General features: G+C 41.8%; 1 protein-coding gene across 3 annotated transcripts in view; it reads right to left on the reverse strand.

Annotated features, from left to right (window-relative positions):
* AOAH (acyloxyacyl hydrolase) overlaps positions 1-22,928 on the reverse strand; it is a 261,652-nt gene that overhangs the window by 28,695 nt on the left and 210,029 nt on the right. For all 3 annotated transcript variants that reach the window (XM_069730229.1, XM_069730232.1, XM_069730231.1), the window contains 5 exons: positions 22,738-22,812; positions 15,373-15,545; positions 11,613-11,671; positions 11,066-11,125; positions 4,623-4,719 (listed from right to left, as the gene is read on the reverse strand). In XM_069730229.1, coding sequence (XP_069586330.1) covers positions 4,623-4,719; positions 11,066-11,125; positions 11,613-11,671; positions 15,373-15,545; positions 22,738-22,812 — 464 coding nt within the window. The remainder of the gene's footprint in view (positions 1-4,622; positions 4,720-11,065; positions 11,126-11,612; positions 11,672-15,372; positions 15,546-22,737; positions 22,813-22,928) is intronic.

A 22,928-nucleotide genomic window follows, 5' to 3' on the forward strand; every position in this document is an offset into this window, starting at 1 on the left:
ATGTCTGTGTCCAGCTGGGGTTGTCAGAGGGTACATGGTGATGTTCCATTTCTGTCTATTTCATCATCCACCCCTTCTGAGGTCCCAGAGTTCTTGTCGGATTACCGGGATGTATTTGATGAGCCCAAGTCCAGTGCCCTACTTCCGCATAGGGATTGCGATTGTGCTATCGATTTGATTCCTGGTAGTAAGTTTCCTAAAGGTCGACTGTTTAATTTGTCTGTACCTGAGCACGCCGCTATGCGGAGTTACATAAAGGAATCCTTGGAGAAGGGTCATATTCGCCCGTCGTCGTCGCCATTGGGAGCAGGGTTCTTTTTTGTGGCCAAGAAGGATGGTTCGCTGAGACCTTGTATTGATTACCGCCTTCTAAATAAAATCACAGTCAAATTTCAGTACCCCTTGCCGCTGCTGTCTGATTTGTTTGCTCGGATTAAGGGGGCTAGTTGGTTCACCAAGATAGATCTTCGTGGTGTGTATAATCTTGTGCGTATTAAACAGGGCGATGAATGGAAAACAGCATTTAACACGCCCGAGGGCCATTTTGAGTACCTGGTTATGCCATTCGGGCTTTCCAATGCTCCATCAGTATTTCAGTCCTTTATGCATGACATCTTCCGAGACTACCTGGATAAATTCCTGATTGTATACTTGGATGATATTTTGGTCTTCTCGGATGATTGGGAGTCTCACGTGAAGCAGGTTAGAATGGTGTTCCAGGTCCTGCGTGCGAATGCTTTGTTTGTGAAGGGGTCAAAGTGTCTCTTTGGTGTCCAGAAGGTTTCATTTTTGGGTTTCATTTTTTCCCCTTCCACTATCGAGATGGACCCTGTTAAAGTTCAGGCCATTTATGATTGGACTCAGCCGACATCTCTGAAGAGTCTGCAAAAGTTCCTGGGCTTTGCTAATTTTTATCGTCGCTTCATCAATAATTTTTCTAGTATTGCTAAACCGTTGACTGATTTAACCAAGAAGGGTGCTGATGTGGTCAATTGGTCTTCTGCTGCTGTGGAAGCTTTTCAGGAGTTGAAGCGTCGTTTTTCTTCTGCCCCTGTGTTGTGCCAGCCAGATGTTTCGCTCCCGTTCCAGGTCAAGGTTGATGCTTCTGAAATTGGAGCAGGGGCTGTTTTGTCGCAAAGAAGTTCTGATGGCTCGGTGATGAAACCATGTGCCTTCTTTTCCAGGAAGTTTTCGCCTGCTGAGCGTAATTATGATGTTGGCAATCGAGAGTTGCTGGCCATGAAGTGGGCATTCGAGGAGTGGCATCATTGGCTTGAAGGCGCTAAGCATCGTGTGCTGGTCTTGACTGATCACAAGAACTTGACTTATCTCGAGTCTGCCAAACGGTTGAATCCTAGACAGGCTCGTTGGTCACTGTTTTTCTCCCGTTTTGACTTTGTGGTTTCGTACCTTCCGGGCTCTAAGAATGTGAAGGCGGATGCCCTGTCTAGGAGTTTTGTGCCCGACTCTCCGGGTTTGACTGAGCCGGCGGGTATTCTCAAAGAGGGGGTAATTTTGTCTGCCATCTCTCCTGATTTGCGGCGGGCGCTGCAAAAATTTCAGGCTAATAGACCTGACTGTTGCCCAGCGGAGAAACTGTTTGTCCCTGATAAATGGACGAGTAGAGTTATCTCTGAGGTTCATTGTTCGGTGTTGGCTGGTCATCCTGGAATCTTTGGTACCAGAGATTTGGTGGCTAGATCTTTTTGGTGGCCGTCTCTGTCGCGGGATGTGCGTTCGTTTGTGCAGTCCTGTGGGATTTGTGCTCGGGCTAAGCCCTGCTGTTCTCGTGCCAGTGGGTTGCTTTTGCCCTTGCCGGTCCCGAAGAGGCCCTGGACACATATCTCTATGGATTTTATTTCGGATCTCCCCGTCTCTCAAAAGATGTCGGTCATTTGGGTGGTTTGTGATCGCTTCTCTAAGATGGTCCATTTGGTACCCTTGTCTAAATTGCCTTCCTCCTCTGATTTGGTGCCACTGTTTTTCCAGCATGTGGTTCGTTTGCATGGCATTCAGGAGAACATCGTTTCTGACAGAGGTTCCCAGTTTGTTTCGAGGTTTTGGCGAGCCTTTTGTGCTAGGATGGGCATTGATTTGTCTTTTTCCTCGGCTTTCCATCCTCAGACAAATGGCCACACTGAACGAACCAATCAGACCTTGGAAACATATCTGAGATGTTTTGTTTCTGCTGATCAGGATGATTGGGTGTCCTTTTTGCCTTTGGCTGAGTTCGCCCTTAATAATCGGGCCAGCTCGGCTACTTTGGTTTCGCCGTTTTTCTGCAATTCTGGTTTCCATCCTCATTTCTCTTCAGGGCAGGTTGAGTCTTCGGACTGTCCTGGTGTAGATACTGTGGTGGATAGGTTGCAGCAGATTTGGACTCATGTAGTGGACAATTTGACATTGTCCCAGGAGAAGTCTCAACGTTTCGCTAACCGCAGGCGCTGTGTGGGTCCCCGACTTCGTGTTGGGGATTTGGTTTGGTTGTCATCTCGTTATATTCCTATGAAAGTTTCCTCTCCTAAGTTTAAGCCTCGTTTCATTGGTCCGTATAGGATTTCTGAGGTTCTTAATCCTGTGTCTTTTCATTTGACCCTTCCAGCTTCTTTTTCCATCCATAATGTATTCCATAGGTCATTGTTGCGGAGATACTTGGCACCTGTGGTTCCATCCGTTGATCCTCCTGCCCCGGTTTTGGTTGAGGGGGAGTTGGAGTATATAGTGGAGAAGATTTTGGATTCTCGTATTTCGAGATGGAAACTCCAGTACCTGGTTAAGTGGAAGGGTTGTGGTCAGGAGGATAATTCCTGAGTCTTTGCCTCTGATGTTCATGCTGCCGATCTGGTTCATGCCTTTCATTTGGCTCGTCCTGGTCGGCCTGGGGGCTCTGGTGAGGGTTCGGTGACCCCTCCTCAAGGGGGGGGGGGTACTGTTGTGAATTCTGTGGTCAAGCTCCCTCCTGTGGTCATGAGTGGTACTTCGGCTGGTTCTGTCCATGAGCTTCCTCTGGTGCATGTGAGTGGGGCTGCGGCTTCTGAGTTTCCTTCCTCAGGTGTCGAGGTTAAGTCGTTAGGTGCTGCTCTATTTAACTCCACCTAGTTCTTTGTTCCTGGCCTCCAGTCAATGTTCCAGTATTGGTCTTGCTCTCTCCTGGATCGTCTTGTGGCCTGTCTGCCCTGCATAAGCTAAGTTCTGCTTGTGTTACTTTTGTTTGCTATTTTTTCTGTCCAGCTTGCTATATTGGTTTGTCTTGCTTGCTGGAAGCTCTGGGACGCAGAGGGAGCACCTCCGTAACGTTAGTCGGTGCGGAGGGTCTTTTTGCGCCCTCTGCGTGGTTGTTTGTAGGTTTTTGTGCTGACCGCAAAGCTATCTTTCCTATCCTCGGTCTATTCAGTAAGTCGGGCCTCACTTTGCTAAAATCTATTTAATCTCTGTGTTTGTATTTTCATCTTTACTCACAGTCATTATATGTGGGGGGCTGCCTTTTCCTTTGGGGAATTTCTCTGAGGCAAGGTAGGCTTATTTTTCTATCTTCAGGGCTAGCTTCTCAGGCTCTGCCCGAGGCGCCTAGGTCTGGTCAGGAGCGCTCCACGGCTACCTCTAGTGTGGTGTGATAGGATTAGGGATTGCGGTCAGCAGAGTTCCCACGTCTCAGAGCTCGTCCTATGTTATTAGTAACTATCAGGTCCATTGTGGTTCTAAATCACCAGTTCATAACACACATGGCCACATACTCGCACTAGCAATAATGCAGTCCCATGGCCACATACTCTCACTAGCAATAACGCAGTCACATGGCCACATAAAATGGCTGCACACTTTTGTCTCAAGCATGGACAACCCCATTAACGTTTTGTTTTAGGACAATCATAACAGAAGAAGATGAGAATGGCTTCTAAGCTTTGAGTGTAAATGGCCAATTCGGACCAATAAGATTAGTCTAATTGTTCAGAAATCTGAGTATCCATAACACAATGCGATTCTGTGGGTCCCATAGCAGGAGGGATGGCCATTAAGCACAATATGTCTGCCCGTATAGTTTCTTACTTGTTATGGTAGTAGAGATTACTAGTGGTGGAGGGGATGCTTTAAAAACACGGTTTGGTATTTAGCTTGATCTAGGTCCACATTGGTTGTTCTCTCAAATACCAGGTTGAAGTGCTCAGAATAGGTGCACTAGGGACAATGGCAAATAAAGCCACAGAGATTGCACTAAGTGTTCGATACTGATGATATGACTATAGGTGTTCTTCAACATACACCGTTTCTCTGACCGTGATTTTCTGCTGCAAGAGATTAGGAATATCCTAGTTTACACCTAGAAACTCTGATAAGCCTAGATTTACTTTTAGCTGGGAAGTTGATGAAGTTATATCTAGCCTCGACAACCCTCTGTGAGCTAAATACGTCAGCTGGGAAAGAAATCTCTCCCCTGCCTTTATAGTTTGCCACTCTCCACTACAACAATGATGGCACAGAACTTGTAGACCTTTTGCCCCTTGCTCAAGCTTCCCCCTAGAACAAGGCTTCTTATCTTGATGGAGAACATTCTTATTTTACTCATGAATTAGTAATAGCATTGGTCAGTTCAGTCAATTAACATTACATTCAGCGCAATTTACCTTTTTGATAAAGGTTTTCATAGTAGCTAAGTTGAAAGTTACTGAACTTTTCAGTGGTTGTTATATCCTGGAGAACTCGGGATAGCTGTTCAGCTCTCTAGAACACAAAGTAAAAGGACATCCTCCTTTATGTATAGTCAGTACTAAAATAATGAAACTTACATAGTTTTAGATTATAAACACTATAATATAGATCAGGTAGAAATCTCTGAAAATGTGATTGTTGGTGCAGAGACAATGGGCAAATTACCAAATATGTAACCATATGATGTCTTGGTATAAAACAATAGAGGCGGAAATCCTCCCACAAAGACCTTTATTTTGGTCTCATTTTTCACATATGGAGGAAATACTGCTTTGTAATAGGACATTTGCCCTAAGTCTAATTGAAGGGAAATTTTTACAACTTGCTTATCTATAGTTGCAAGTACCGCTTACTTGAGCATCACTCCAGTTTCACTGTTTTGCCTTGTACTTTTTGGTCTTTGGCTCGTGTGTTGTTTTTGTGCAAGAAAATATAATCCATGCTAACTCTGATCTATGGGTGTTATTATCAAACAGGCATTTCTTTTACCAAAATCAGCATCCAATTACTGCTCTATGATGTCATATTATTGACTATTTTGTACGACATTTTGTGAGGTCAGATAAAAGTTGGTGGGGACCCAGATCACCTGACACTATCTCCGCCACACAGAAGAGGTGGTCTCACTCCACTGAAGTCTGAGTTATGGAGATCTGTTGTGACACATGCAGATTATGTAGTGTATTTTTGTCATTGATTTCACTACATATATGCATTGTTAAATCATTAGTGAGAATCCATGGCATAAATCAACATGCTGAAGATTTAAAATCAGCACATCAGGACAGTTTCTGGATTGAACTCATTCATGTTACTGATATTGTAACATATTGCCAATTTGCAACATCCACATAGAAAATCTGACGTTTATCTGCCCTCTGTGGACATACGCTTAGAAAGCCACATACACTGACGAGGAAAGGGTAGCATTGTTTTGAACTTTTGACTTTCAGGCTCCAAATCTCACCATCCACTACTGCTTCGAACACGAGACTACCATAATTTTATAGACAATTAGCTATCTCATACATAAACTTGACTTGCAACTATTTAGCATATGATTAGTTATGCAGATTCTTGTCATGTCACTGCATTGTTACTGTTTTGCTCGTAAAAATCTAGATTTACATTTTTATTATTTTGTAAGCATTCTGTAAATCTACCTTTGGGTTTCCACACTGCCTGAATCCTTCTGGGCATGTTCTCAATCAGATTCAAGAGTGTGTCGACTGATATCTGAACCTAGGTGTTTTCTGCACATTCCCAAAGTTGGTGCATACTGGTCGATTCACTTGGGTATGTATACAGTTTTTTCTTCACCTCTATCCACAAATGTTCGATTGGGTTGAGGTCTGGGGACAGTGGTGACCAATCCAGCACCTCTACATCATTGTCACTGAACCATTTCTTCACCAATCTTGATGTATGCTTCCGGTCGTTTTCCTGCTGGACCAAGATTTCATTCTTTTCATACCAATAGTACTCGAGTGTGTGAAGTAACTCATCTTGTAGGATACTCACATGTAGCTCAGCATTGAGACCACCATTGATCCTGGTAAAATTTTCAATACCTTTGGCAGTGAAACAACCCCATATCATCAGGCTTGCTCCACCGAAATTCATAATTAATTCAATTTCTCAATCCGTTAGCCCTTTTTCCCTTGTTTCTTCAAGACTTGCACCCATCAGAGCCTCGTCTATTGACTTTTGTCTCATAGTTCCATATCACTCATTTCCAACCTTTTACTGTCCACTTTTCATACTTTTGGCCAACTGGAGCTGATTCTTCTTATAATGATATTGAAGTCAAAGTGTCTTCCCCTTTTTTGAGCCACTATTCCAGACTTGTAATGTGCGTTGCACGGTGCTTGCATGAACATCTGTGATCTCACTATTATGAAGAATACCAGCCACCTCCACCTCCACTGCCGGATTTTTTCGATCTAGAATTGATACACCTTGTGATGTGCCAACTCCGATAAATTGCCTGGATGTCCACCTCTTGACTTTTGAATGTATGGACTCCAATTAATATTCTTCCAACTGTCATGGCGCTCACATTATGCAGTTTGGTATTTTCTTGTCAGAGAGACTGCTATCGATGAGCTGGATGATGCTGTTTCTCTTTTCTTGGGAAATCTTCTTCATAGCTTCTCCTTGATTTGAACCAGTGACATTTCGCTTGGGAATCAACCTAGTAACACAGTTAGAACAGGTTGTATTTTGTAGTATACAGAAAGAAAAATATTTTTCCACTACCAGGAGCAAAACAATGCAGTGAATAGATGCAAGTCGAATTTATGTATGAGATAGATGATTGTCTATAAAATGATGGTAGTTTCACGTTCGAAGCAGTAGTGGATGGTGACATATGGATTCTAAAAGTCAAAAGTTCAAAACATTGTTACCCTTTGGTTCGTCAGTGTACATACCTGAACACCTCTTTACTGCTTCTTGAATAAAAAATAAATGCACGTGAGAGGGATGGTCTTGGAGTAGAAGTGGGTCAGGCTGCAGAGCACATGCAACTTCTCTATAATCTGTTTCTTAACTTGTACCTGAATTTTTGTGTTCGCTGATGGTTTCCGTACGGAACTGCAGCAGCAAACATGACCAGACAACTTCAACAGGATCAGGTCAAATTAGAAAAGTGCTACCATTAAAATTTGTATCCTTTTAATATATTGCAATCATCATATTATATAGCACTGTGAAATTCCAATTGCTCATTTTGCCTTTCTACCGAGTTAATTCTTCTCTTTTCCATTAAGTCTATTACATCATGTAATTAAAAACTAACTAGTTGAATGCTTCTAAGCTCTATGTAGAAACAGGAGATCATTTTTTTTCTGCAACTGTCCTAAATCATTGCAACAATTCCTGGCAGAGGGGGGGAAGGAACAGCTAGGTCAGGAGATGAAGAGGGACAAGATTTTTGCAGGGAAAAGAAACTTCCTGTTTCTACATAGACCAGAGAAAAGCAATTGTAAGTACACAGTGCTATATAATATGATGATTGCAATATATTAAGAGGATAAAAACATTGATGGGAGTGATTTTAAGGTGGTATGCGCAAGCTGGTAAATTCCACCTAACTCCACTCCCCCCATGCAAATGCATGGCTATCTTCACTTAGTACGCATATTTTCTGATTGGTGGGTAGGCTGTTGCAAGACACATGTGCAAGCCGCTTTTTACCAATAAAGGGATCTGCACTGGTACCTACATTGATCACCAATATGGGGCATTACAGTGCCTTGCGAAAGTATTTGGCTCCCTGGAACTTTTCAACCTTTTCCCACATATCATGCTTCAAACATAAAGATACCAAATATAAATTTTTGGTGAAGAATCAACAACAAGTGGACCACAATTGTGAAGTTGAACAAAATTTATTGGTTATTTAAAATTTTTGCGGAAATTCAAAAACTCAAAAGTGGGGCGTGCAATATTATTCGGCCCCTTTATTTTCAGTGCAGCAAACTCACTCCAGAAGTTCATTGTGGATCTCTGAATGATCCAATGTTGTCCTAAATGCCTAATGATGATAAATATAATCCACCTGTGTGTAATCAAGTCTCCGTATAAATGCACCTGCTCTGTGATAGTCTCAGGGTTCTGTTTGAAGCACAGAGAGCATCATGAAGATCAAGGAGCATAACAGGCAGGTCCGTGATACTGTTGTGGAGAAGTTTAAAGCTGGATTTGTATACAAAATGATTTCCAAAGCTTTAAACATCCCAAGGAGCACTGTGCAAGTGATCATATTGAAATGGAAGGAGTATCATACCACTGCAAATCTACCAAGACCCAGCCATCCCTTTAAACTTTCATCTCAAAAAAGGAGAAGACTGATCAGAGATGCAGCCAAGAGGCCCATGATCACTCTGGATGAACTGCAGAGATCTACAGCTGAGGTGGGACAGTCTATCCATAGGACAACAATTAATCGTACACTGCAGAAATCTGGCCTTTATAGAAGAGTGGCAAGAAGAAAGCCATTTCTCAAAGATATCCATAAAAAGTGTGATTTAAAGTTTGCAACAAGCCACCTGGGAGACACACCAAACATGTCAAAGAAGGTGCTCTGGTCAGATGAAACCAAAATCGAACTTTTTGGCAACAATGCCAAACAATATGTTTGGCATAAAGGCAACACAGCTAATCACCCTGAACACACCATCCCCACTGTCAAACATGGTGGTGGCAGCATCATGGTTTGGGCCTGCTTTTCTTCAGCAGGGACAGGGAAGATGGTTAAAATTGATGGGAAGATGGATGGAGCCAAATACAGGATCATTCTTGAAGAAAACCTGTTGGAGTCTGAAAAAGACATGAGACTGGGACAGAGATTTGTCTTCCAAAAAGACAATGACCCCAAACATAAAGCAAAATCTACAATGGAATGGTTCAGAAATAAATGTATCCAGGTGATAGAATGGCCAAGTCAAAGTCCAGACCTCAGTCCAATCGAGAATTTGTGGAAAGAGCAGAAAACTGCTGTTCAAAAACGATCTCCATCAAGCCTCTCTGAGCTCGAGCTGTTTGCTAAGGAAGAATGGGCAAGAATTTCAGTCTCTCAATGTACAAAACTGATAGAGACATACTCCAAGCGACTTGCAGCTGTAATTGCAGCAAAACGTGGGGCAAGAAAGTATTAAGTTAAAGTGGCCGAATAATATTGCACGCCCCACTTTTCAGTTTTTGATTTTCCACAAAAATTAAAAATAACCAATAAATTTTGTTCAACTTCTCAATTGTGTTACACTTGTTGTTGGTCTTCATCAAAAATTTATATTTGGTATCTTGATGTCTGAAGCATGATATGTAGGAAAAGGTTGAAAAGTTCCAGGGAGCCGAATACATTCGCAAGGTACTGTATGTCATTAAAGGGGTTGTACATTCAGAGCAGGGGCACACATAGAAATCATGGGGCCCCATAGAAGATATGCTATTTCCCCCCCCCCCCTTCAAATAAAAAAAGCAACTAATATTTGGTGGGGGTCACAGAAGAGCATATCTCACAACTTTGCAGCCCTTACTAAGTAATTTTTCTCCTATTGAAGTCCCTTAGTGTTCCCAAACACTTATTATCCCTTCATGGCCTCCATAAAGTATGATGCCAATAAAAGTGCCCTCCCTCAAACAAGGTGTCACCCCCACAGTAAATTCCTCACTGTACTCTCCAAGCACACAGTATAATGACCCTATAGTACCTTCCATCCCGTGCAAAGTATAATGCTCCCACACTGTCCCTAGCACAGTAGGATGGCCCAGACACAGTCCTTCCACACCGTATGAGGCCCACCCACAGCCTTCCACACAATAGGATGGCCCCATACAGCCTTCTACACAGTATTATGAACCCCACACAACCTGCCACAATGTATAATATCCTCCAAATATTATAATGGCCAATATACGCTTCCAAATAGCCCTTTAAATAGTATAATGGCCACCACATGGCTCTCCAAATAGTATTATGGCCCTCACATAACCCTCCAAATAGTATAATGGCCCCGGCATTGCCCTCCAAATAGTATAAGGCCCCCACACATCCCTCCAAAAACAATGACCCCCACAATGTACTCACTGATTAAAATAATTACTCACCTCTTCTCCCTCTAGTTCCCCCATTGTTTCATTCTCTGCAGTGTGTGGTCTGAAGCCATGCAGAACTCGGCAAAGCAGGCATGATGTAGAGATGTCATCAAGACCACTACACTGAGAATTCAGATGTACAGGGAGAATGATGGGGGAGTGGCTGACTGCTTCTGCTTCCATCATTGCTTTCAACTGTTTCGGCATTCAGGACACTGACACAATTGAAAGTATGATGCCCTGCAGAGGGGGGGCATGGTCTGCTGCTTTTAGTGATATAGAGCAGGGGTCCCCAACTCCAGTCCTCAAGGCCCACCAACATGTCATGTTTTCAGGATTTCCTTAGTCTTGCCCAGGTGATAATTGCATCACCTGTGCAATGCAAAGGAAATCCTGAAAACATGACCTGTTGGTGGGCCTTGAGGACTGGAGTTGGGGACCCCTGATATAGAGGATAGTCAAAGGATAGGTCATCAATATTAAATCAGAGTCCAACACTCGTCCCCTCACCATTCAGCTGTTATTTTCTCTGGTTATAAACACATGGAACAGAGCTACAAAGCGCAACTAGATTCAATGCATAGCAGCCATTATCAATATTGTCTGACTAGACACCCCCTTTTGAATACCAAAAACAAATAAAAGACTAATTTGCATACTCTGACTCAAGTAGTGTATAATGGCCAAAACCATATGTCTATTCATTTTATCACAACCAGAAATAAATGCTATACTTTGTATAAAGCATGAATCCTACCTCCGTGGTTAGGTTTCGAAGAGTTTCATTCTTGTTCATCCAACCTTCACATGGATTAGTCTATAATTAGAGCAAATAATATAAAATTCAGTGTAAAGAATGAAATTATTCTCTAAATGCACTCAGGTGAGAAGGGAAGAAAAATAAATCAATGAGACATGAAAAATAGATGCAGTGGATGTCAAGGCAGTTCACTTTTCATGGAGTGAAAGACGCAAGGACTGTCATAAATTAGGAGCCATCGCAGATTTTCAAACACAATGAACCTTTCTACAGAGTGATCCCAAATCGATCTAACAAGGAAAAATCAGCTTCTGTTGTAACTGCAGTACGAAAAGTGCTATAAAGAGTTCTATATTGGAAGAGTGTTAGAATGCATTTTCATAAGGATTTTATCATTTTGTTTTTATCAACCCTTTATATATGAGCTCCATTGGGGACAGCAATGACAATGTGTGCAAACTGTAAAACGCTGCAGAATATGTTAGCGCTATATAAAAATGAAGATTATTATTATTATATTATTATTATGTGACTTGCTTTGTACCTTAACACAGCTCAGGAACCCATAGAATTGTTCATATGTGATATCTTTATTTAATTGACCTGTTAAAGATAAAACACAAGTTTAAGCTGATATTTCACTACATTCATCATGTACACTCAAAATCTATCTTTCCAAGACAATGGATTTTCCAAAGGTGCCACATGCGAGACCATGACTGTTGTGGAGGGCCGAATCAAAAAGACAAACTTAATTCACTATTAATGTTATTGTTTTATGTTCATTTTTATCGCTTAAGTATGTTGACTCGCTGCTACTGCTAATACATGTTACGGTGAGATCAGGAGTTATATATCTAGCTTGACTCCATTTAGGTTATTCTACATCTATCTTCTTTCTTTCTAACATGGAGTCTGTGTATATTTTCAGATCAGGCCTCTTTCACACTTCCGTTTTTTACAATCAGTCACAATCAGTAAAAATGTTGAAAAGACGGATCCTGTGCAGATTGTAAAAAACTGATGCACTGGATCCGTTTTTTTTACGGATCCGTTGAGGCAGTTGTTGCTAGAATTAAAGCTATGTGCACACGTTGTATATGCGTCTTCGCCACGTTTTTTCGCTGTGAAAACGCATGCACAACCCAACCCATGTTAAAAATAATAATAAAAAAAAATCGTGATATTCTCACCTTCCGGCGTCCCCTGCAACCTTCCCGATGCTCGCGATGCTCCTGGCAACTCACGCTCCCAGTGATGCCTTGCGAGACAATGACCTGTGATGACGTAGGGGTCTCTTGAGTCCGCTACGTCATTGGGTTATTGTCGCAAGTCATCACTGGGAACGGAAGCTGCTGGGAGCATCGCAAGCAGTGGGAATGCTGCGGGGGACGTCGGAAGGTGAGAATATCATGATTTTTTTTTATTATTATTTTTAACATTATATCTTTTTACTATTGATGCTGCTTGGGCAGCATCAATAGTAAAAAGAGAGAGAGAGAGAGAGAGAGAGAGGGAGAGAGAATTTCCCTGACTGGAAATTCTTCTAGACATGCTCAGTTTCAAAAGACGGCATCCGTCGCTGGATTCCGTCTTTTAACTGCGTCCATAGGCTTCCATTATAGCCAATGACGGACAGTGCAGGATCCATCGCTGGGCGATTTTCCGACGTACACAAAAAACATTTCTATGCGCGTTGTCTTCGCCCAACAGAGAGCGATTTTGCGACGGATCCAGCGCACGATGGATGAAACGGAAGGTCATCCGTCACAATCCGTCGCTAATACAAGTCTATGAGAAAAAAAAGGATCCAGCAGAAACATTTGTTGGATCCGTTTTTTTCAGAAAACGACGTATTTTGACGGAAACAAAAAGACGGAAGTGTGAAGAAGGCTTTAGGAGTCTCAGGAATTTCTTTGTCTACCTGAACTTAGAGATAGCATAGGAAAGAAAGAAGTAAGAGCAGGGTCGGCTCCAGGTTTTTGAGGGCCCCGGGCGAAAGAGTCTCAGTGGGCCCCCCTTTAACACATACCACAATTCATGATCGCATATAAACACAGCTATGTAGTATATAACACAGCCCACGTAGTATATAGCACAGCCACATAGCATATAACACAGCCATGTAGTATATAGCACATCCCATATAGTATATAGCACAGCCATATAGTATATAACATGGCCCACGTAGTTTATAGAACAGCCTTCTAGTATATAGCACAGCCCACGTAGCAAATAACAACCCATGTAATATATAACACGGCCCACGTAGTATATAGAACAGCAATGTAGTATATAGAGACACTTGCCCCATATAGTGCTGCACAAACGTTATGGCCCCATAGATGCTCCATACAGACACTTGCCCCATATAGTGCTGCCCTAACGTTATGGCCTCATACAGACACTTGCCCCATATAGTGCTGCACAAACGTTATTGCCCCATAAGATGCTCCATACAGACACTTGCCACATTTGCTGTTGCTACGATAAAAAAAAAATCGCACACTCACCTCTCCGTCGCTCAGGCCCCTGGCACTTTTAATATTCACCTCGTTCCAGCCGCCGCTCCATCTTCTTCAGCATCTTCTGCACTGATGCTCAGGCAGAGGGCGCGCTCTAACCACATCACCGTGCCCTCTGACCTCAGCATCACTGCAGAGGACGTGGAAGACGGAGCGGCGGCTGGAACGAGGAGCAGGTGAATATCGCGCAGCGCAGCGCTCCCCTCTCCGTTATACTCACCTGCTCCTGGCGCTGTGCAGTCCCTGCTTCCCAGCGCCGGCTGCTTCTTCCTGTATTGAGCGGTCACGTTACCGCTCATTACAGTAATGAATATGCGGCTCCACCCTTATGGGAGGTGGAGCTGCATATTCATTACTGTAATGAGCGGTACCATGTGACCGCTCAGTACAGGAAGAAGCTGGGGAGCCGGGGAACTGCAGGGACCGTGCCAGCCACCAGGAGTAGGTGAGTATATTTAGACAGTCCCCGGCCGCTCCCCCTCCCCTGCCGAGTCAGCTCCGTGATGTGCCGCTAGTTGAGGGCCCCTTGGGGAGTGGTGGTCCTAGGCACTGGCAGCTGCCTGCCCTTAACGGCGGCCTTGAATGGGCCCCCCTGTCTCGCCAGGGCCCCGGCACTTGCCCGAGTACGCCGGGTGCTGACGCCGGCCCAGAGTAAGAGCCACACCTGGGGTGTATAGATGATATTATCTTTAGCCAATTAGATGTATTTATGCTAATGTCAGCGCATATGTAGAGATAAGCTGAGCCAATTCTATTGCTACAATGTATGTCCAGTGAAAGCCTACAGTATATAAACCTTGACCAATTATGTAATAGAGTTCTGCTTAGATAAATAAGTGTATGTCTGCGTGACTTTCTCCTGTACGTACTTGGATTTTGCTGCTTAATTTGACACGTCTCAGAGCGTCCCACATTATGTGGTGACGACATTACGATAGAGCTCACTGTATTTTTATCAGTAGCAGCTAATCAAAACCATATAATTTACTGCTTTTAATAAAGCTTATAAATCATTCTGCTCCTGTTATTCAGTCCTTTTTCCTTGATCAACAGCTCCCAACACAATATGATGCACCCACAGTCATACCACAGTTTGATGTCCCACACAATCCATGAAACATTATGTCTCCACATAGCCCCCTCATGCAGTATGATGTCCTAACAAAGCCCGCCGCACCGTATGACATCCACACAAGCCCCTAACAAAGTATGTTGTCCCCCAAAGCACCCCTATGCAATATAATTTTCCCACACACGGCATGATGTGGAGCAGCTTAAGGCATATAAGCAGTTTTCCACAAGTACTGACAAATTTAATTTAAATAAAATTACTCATATAGCCATGTTTCCTCAACTGCTTCGGTCTGTGCAGAGTACTGAGCTCCACACTGGTGGTGTGGTGAAGTGACATCATCGTGCAGGCTGCGCTATCAGACACACAGGCTCAGTGGTGGAAGCTGATGGATCCGTGCTCCATCAATGTATTCACCAGTATCTGAATCCTGAAGATACAGATATCAGTGGGACATCACTGCTTCCAGCTCTTTGGCTGTCTTGGTCTGTGAGTTGGACAGGAACAGCCAAAGGGACGAATGTGGCCCATGGCCTACACTTTGCCCAGGTGTGCTCCAGGGCCAACATGGGCAGCCCACGGTCACATAGCAAAATTCAGAATAGGTCTCATCTCACCACAGGCTTCATGGTCTACCTTCATGGCAGGTATGTCAGTGATCTCTTCAAAGTAGGCATATGAAAAAGAGCACATGGAGTAAAGATTACCTAATGGATGGTATCTATCATGTAAGGTGTTCCAGAGGAATCGTCCATCTGCTAGTGAAACTAAAATCACATGACTTCCTTTAGGTAAATTCATATCCAGATACTTTAGTTCCTTCAAGACATTAGTCCTCATTTCCTTAGGGGTGGTCATGCTTTTCAGTGTATCTACTGAACTAGAGAACAAATGAAAGAGAGAATTTTCCTTTTGTTACTGAAAAAAATTACCGTATATCCTCTTATTGTGCTCTCTCTCTAAAGCAGTGTAAAAATTAACATTTTAAAATGTGCATTTTTGAAACCATATTTGCTGTTTCCAATGTATCCAAAATTGAAAACATAAGCAACTTTGCACTATATAGGAAAAGTTCAGCAAACTATGCTTTAGTATACAGTAATACTTATTATGTATGCCACCTAAATAGGGTCCAAAAGGACAATGTTTTGACATTGGTCTTTATATCTCTGGAAAATTTCAGCATACCTCCAAGTACTCAGCTTAAGACTGCATTCACACATCTGTCATGTGCTGTTTATTTTTTCTCGGCGAGCACACTGACCCTCAGAGTTTCGTTACATCTATATGTACAATCCGTGAGATTCAGAGTATGTCTTATTCTCATCTTTCTTCCAGATTAGACTTGCCAATTAAAGTTTATAGAGATCTATTAAACTTGGATGAAAAACGGAAGACATACTTTTTACTACAGTGTTTCATCCATTTTTTCACTGATCTATTGCTAAGAGTTAACAGATTAATAAAAAGTTCAGAGATTCTATACCTGCTTCAGTTTTTAAAAGCGAATAAGGAAAAATAGAAAAGAATATGTGAATGTAGCCTAGTTGTACATATCATGGTATGAAAAAAGGCTTATCTGTTTCAATATGTAAGGTTATTACTAGTTGACTGTGCTTTGTATATTACACTGTCACAGTACAGTTTATTTCCATTAGATAAAAAGATTTGTTCACTTTATGAGATTTACTGTAACAGTTTCTGTGCAGTATTATTTATGAAGATCAATCAAGGATTGTAAGATGTAAGAATGTAAAGTTATATCTTATTGCTTAAAATTTTTCAAGATGAACTGGACTCACAATGAAAGAGTGGCTGCAGAACGGAATAATAACATTTTTGTAATTTAGCCTTTCCATTGTGGAGAAATTTCCAGTTACATTATTTGACACTTACTGACTTAACTTTTGTTAACTACTTTTTGTCTGTACTTCTTCACCTTGTATGAACTGACCAATCATAAGCAGGCAGCAACACAACAGAAAAAGAAAACGCCCCACCTTAGCTCAGGTTTTTCAGTGTGTGAGATGTAATGATTCAGCGCTAATTTCCTGATCTAATTTTATACACCATTAAAAAGTACAGCTAAGTTTAGCTGTGTCATATTACAAATCCTTCTATCAACTTTCCAGTGTTCCTTCCCCGCCCTGCCTTTCCAGAGCTGGGTCATTAATCACATTTACTGTGCATGTAAACAACTTACCATTGTTTCAGATGCTGGGGTCATCTGAAGTTAATTGTCTATGCTGTGAAGATAGGAGATGTGCAGCATCTGAAACAACGGATACTGGAAGCCTGTGCTAGCATTTCTTTTGTGGTGTTGCTATCAGTGTGTCAAGAGTGGGAGAAGAGAGTTGCATTTACAATCCAACACAATGGGCAGCACTTTGAACACATTTTATAAGTGGTCATAAACTTGTAAATAACTCATGAAAGAATAAAGTTACATTAAAATCAAGCACACCATTGTTTTTCTTCTGAAATTCTCAATAAGTTTGCTGTGTCACATGACCCGCTTCCCATTGGAAAAAATAAAGTTTATCCAAAATACTGCCTCTGTACAAATTCCTAGTTAGACCGCACATGGAGTACTGTGTCCAGTTTTGGGCACCGGTGCTCAGGAAGGATATAATGAAACTAGAGAGAGTACAAAGGAGGGCAACAAAATTAATAAAGGGGATGGGAGATCTACAATACCCAGATAGATTAGCGAAATTAGGATTATTTAGTCTAGAAAAAAGACGACTGAGGGGCGATCTAATAACCATGTATAAGTATATAAGGGGACAATACAAATATCTCGCTGAGGATCTGTTTATACCAAGGAAGGTGACGGGCACAAGGGGGCATTCTTTGCGTCTGGAGGAGAGAAGGTTTTTCCACCAACATAGAAGAGGATTCTTTACTGTTAGGGCAGTGAGAATCTGGAATTGCTTGCCTGAGGAGGTGGTGATGGCGAACTCAGTCGAGGGGTTCAAGAGAGGCCTGGATGTCTTCCTGGAGCAGAACAATATTGTATCATACAATTATTAGGTTCTGTAGAAGGACGTAGATCTGGGGATTTATTATGATGGAATATAGGCTGAACTGGATGGACAAATGTCTTTTTTTGGCCTTACTAACTATGTTACTATGTTACAAAATGTCTGACTTCAAAATGGCCGCCATGGTCACCACCCATCTTGAAAAGTTTTCCCCCTCCAATATACTAATGTGCCGCAAACAGGAAGATGATATCATCAACCATTCCCATTTTATTTAGGTGTATCCATATAAATGGCCCACCCTGTAGTATATACCCTCAGTGAAAACTGCCCAATTGAAGTTAACATCTCCACAAGTAAGCCATTTTCTGTTTTTTTGCACTTTTGTATCTTTCCTCCCTTTCTTCCCAGAGCTATAATGTTGTTATTTTTCTGTTTACATTGTGAGAAAGTCACTGGTAGAGTGCTGGAGGAAAGATATGTGTCACTATGCTTAATGGCGTCAGTGATGTGAAACCCAAAGTAATTTCCCACCAGCACATTAAGTGTTGTGAGGATTTAGTTAAATTGCGTAATTGGCTGGTTTTTATGTAGACATCCATAGAGTGGGTGGGAGGGTGTCCACCTTATCTCCACCTGTAGGGCTGGCACCGAGGTGTGCTGACAGGACCTGTGTGATGTCAAAGTCATGTATTCAGTCACATGGGGGATGAGTCACATGGTCTGGAACTTAAATGGCTTGGCTCAAGAGGCAGTCTTTGTTCAGCATGACTGGAGAGAGGACTCTCCAGTGCTTTGTGTCCTGAGGAGGAAAGACTGAACTTGTTTTGCTCTGTTGCTCCAGAGCAGGCTGGAAACCGCAAATGTATGGACTCTGTTACAGCATTTTGTTTTCGTTGTTGTTTTCCTGTTTTTGCTGTTTTTACTTTCCCCTTCTTGTTGGTTTATGCTGCAATATAATAAACCAACTGAAGATTTAAAGAGACAGTGTTCTAGTTTTCTACTTCCGTGTACCGCCAAGTGAGTTGAACTACCACAACATAGAAATTTGAGGGCTTGATTTTTGAGATACGAGACGTACTTTTGAATGACAGAATTTATTTTACCACATAATCTACTGGAAAATGGGAAACATTTTCCAAGCGCGGTGCATTTATGGAAAACAAAACCCACAATACTGACATTGTTTTTTGAGAATTGTTTTATTGTGTACATTTTGTGGTAAAAATGACTACACAATATGATTCTGCTCATCAGCATGGTTACGGTGATACTAAACAAGTCAAGTTTTTTTATTGTTTTGGTGGAGAAAAGAAAAAAAAATCTGAAGTTTTTGGAGGTTTTGTGTTGCCATTTTCTGAGACCTATAACACTTTCATTTTTTGGGGTATGGAGCTGTGTGATGGTTTATATTTTTGCAGGGCGAGACAACATTTTTATTGATACCATTTTGGAACAGGTGTGACATTGTGATGCAGAAAAGAAAACGATCCAGCTCCCGGTATGTTGTAATTAAAATCAATGGTTTATTCTTTTCATTTACAAGAAATTATTTAGAAATATTTAGCAGAAAAAATTGAAAAAGAAGGGCAACTTGGGAGGAAAAACATGTGATCACCAGACGCGTTTCGAACAGAGCATGTTCTTAGACTTGATTCACACCAAGTCTAAGAACATGCTCGGCTCGAAACGTGTCTGATGGAGAGGGGGTGGTGTAGGGGGATATAATGGAGAAGGGCAGTGTGAGGGCCTGATATTATGGAGAGAGGCAGTGTGGGGGAGTATTTTGGAGAAAGGTAGTGTGGGGGGAATATTATGTGGAGGGCCATGTGGGGGAACACTACAGAGATGGGCAATGTAGGGGAATATTATGGAGAAGGGCAGTGTGAGGGGATAATTTGTGCAGAAAGCACAGTCAGGGGGAATTCTTTGTTCAGGGGTACACCATGGGAAATATTCTTATTTATAGGGAAGTATAATGATACTTTTATTTTTAAGGGTGCTGTGTTGGGAAGTACTATTGAAGATGGAGAAGAGGGAAGTCTAAGGGTACCGTCACACAGTGCCATTTTGATCGCTACGACGGTACGATTCGTGATGTTCCAGCGATATCCATACGATATCGCTGTGTCTGACACGCAGCAGCGATCAGGGACCCTGCTGAGAATCGTACGTCGTAGCAGATCGTTTGAAACATTCTTTTGTCGCTGGATCTCCCACTGTCATCGCTGGATCGGTGTGTGTGACACCGATACAGCGATGCGTTCGCTTGTAACCAGGGTAAACATCGGGTTACTAAGCGCAGGGCTGCGCTTAGTAACCCGATGTTTATCCTGGTTACCATCGTAAATGTAAAAAAAAAAAAACACTACATACTTACATTCCGGTGTCCGTCCGGTTCCTTGCCGTCTGCTTCCCGCACTGACTGACTGCCGGCCGTAAAGTGAAAGCAGAGCACAGCGTGCTGTGCTGTGCTTTCACTTTACGGCCGGCAGTCAGTCAGTGCGGGAAGCAGACGGCAAGGGACAGACACCGGAATGTAAGTATGTAATGTTTTTTTTTTTTACGCTGGTAACCAGGGTAAACATCGGGTTACTAAGCGCGGCCCTGTGCTTAGTAACCCGATGTTTACCCTGGTTACCCGGGGACCTCGTCATCGTTGGTCGCTGGAGAGCTGTCTGTGTGACAGCTCCCCAGCGACCACACAACGACTTACCAATGATCACGGCCAGGTCGTATCGCTGGTCGTGATCATTGGTAAATCGTATAGTGTAACGGTACCCTAAATCTTATCGTGGCGTTTGTATTACGTGGAGACAAAACGGATGGGTAATCAGAGAGGATTCACTCCTAAGGTATCTGGTTGTAAATATTTATTTGTGATACTAACTGTGTCTCATCAGTACTGTAGTTCCCATATGGTCCACAGTCTGATGATGGCCGGTAACAACAAATCACAGTATCTCCTTACCATTGGTAAGGACATACTGGGAGTTGCACATTTACGTGGTACAAGTGTATTTAGGGCTGTCCTGAAATTGCAATTGATTATGGTACTAAGCTTGGTGATGTATGCCTGTACTGATGGTGGTTCTGGCGCTGCTTTCTTGTACTGATGGTGGTTCTGATCATGTAGGAATCTGTAACATTCTGCATATTAAACTGAAAAAAATCAAAACTTAGTTTTTAGATTATGAGGAAGATTTGGTTGATTTTCTGTTCCAAAAGCACAGTTTAAGTTTGGTTGTGTTCACACTGATATTTTTGGAGCAGAAACTCTCCAAATCCTTTTCATATACTTAAAATTTGGTTCTGCTGGTGTATTCATATAAATATCCCTTTACATTTTTTGTGGCCCTTTGGATTGGTTCAGTATGACAATGTCACCCTTGGACCAAAAAATGTTGTGCACCCATGGTGTAGGATAATATATTAATCCTAGGACAAAACAATGTCACCTGTGAGTCAACAATTTATTGGGCTTTGCTTATATTCCATACAAATGACTGTGTACTAGTTATAGGAAATAAGGGAAACTTTATGATATCTAAAATTATTGGATCTATAATGGGGTAATAATTATAATCGATGATGTGTGAAATTTTAATCACATTTTTACTATTGGAAATTTAAATTGGGACGTACAGGATTAAAAAAAAATCATGGCTGCTTTCGTCCACAAATAGGGCCATACCTGCCAATGAGTTCCATACTGCACACCACTTATGAGAGTGACACTGTTTTTAGAAAATACATCAGATAGGGATTATATACATTAGATAGGACTGCTCTATTATGGGTATACCTTGGCGATTGGTGGAGCAGCTTAACATACTTTTTTTGCAAAAAAAGTATTAACTAAATACCCTGTATTTTTTCATTTTTTGACTAGCACTTGCTTATTTACTGTGACTTTTTTTTACAACAGAGGCTTTTTGACCTCTCTGTGCGCTTTTGTGTCTTCAAGTTCTTTGGTGGTGTGAACAGGTTTCTACAGACTTATTCACTGTGCAAGTAGCCCATGTGTTTTTGGTTTTATAATTGTTCTCTTGTTTCTACAAGACTGGGGAGTCCACCACTCCTCTGTGGGTCATTTGCATTGTAGCTGTTCCATCCTGCATGTTTTACATGGATATTTTCTCTCTGAACCCTGCTCATACAGGTACTATACAGATGATCAGGTTTTTAAATACATCAGATAGGGATTATATACATTAGATAGGACTGCTCTATTATGGGTATACCTTGGCGATTGGTGGAGCAGCTTAACATACTTTTTTTGCAAAAAAACGTATTAACTAAATACCCTGTATTTTTTCATTTTTTGACTAGCACTTGCTTATTTATTGTGACTTTTTTACAACAGAGTATTTTTTTACCTCTCTGTGCGCTTTTGTGTCTTCAAGTTCTTTGGTGGTGTGAACAGGTTTCTACAGACTTGTTCACTGTGCAAGTAGCCCATGTGTTTTTTGGTTTTATAACTGTTTTTAGAAGATAGCAGCCATGTTTTTTTTCTAAATCTAAACCTCTTTAAGGTTGATTTGACACATTTGTGTTTTGCGTTTCAAGCAAAGCTTGCGATACACAGTCTACTCGCATTACTCCTGACTTGAATTAAACAGTCCCATAGGCATATATTCGGGTCAGGAGACAATGGCCGGACCATGCATGGTCCATACTTTGCATAGCAGAGGGGTGTAGGAGCTGCCTGCATCTGCATACACTGGTGCGTAAATTGAACCAAACTAGCACATGCTGTCATTTTTCCATATGAACCTGAAGTCTGTATGGAAAATCACCCATGTGCACTAGCAAAAAAGGGAACATTGGGTCCATTCTCAATGCCAAAAATAAGTTTGTCTGAATGTACCCTAACTCAGATGATATTGAGAACTTATTTCTGAGTAGGTTTAATATAATGCTTTGTGCTTTAGCCTTTTTCTTTTTTTTATTATACAATCTAGTATAGAATCTAGCAATTCTCAATTATTTTCACTGACTCACATCTCCAGCCTGCAGGATAAAATAATTTATATACAGTATATATACATAAATCAATTATTATATCTTTTTTTCATTGATACTTACGGATTACAGACATCATTACCAATCATGGCATAGAAAACGATTGCAGGTTTATCCAATTGCTGATTTCGTGCCATACTGAAATGTAAAATGAATAATCAGTATAAAGCCTAGAGAGTATTAATTGGGAAATGCATAAGTAGCGCAACTAAAGGAATATATTGAGTCATGCAGTTTGTGCAACTCAATTGCTT

The sequence above is a fragment of the Ranitomeya imitator genome, chromosome 6, assembly GCF_032444005.1.
Source record: "Ranitomeya imitator isolate aRanImi1 chromosome 6, aRanImi1.pri, whole genome shotgun sequence".
Lineage (NCBI taxonomy): Eukaryota > Metazoa > Chordata > Amphibia > Anura > Dendrobatidae > Ranitomeya > Ranitomeya imitator.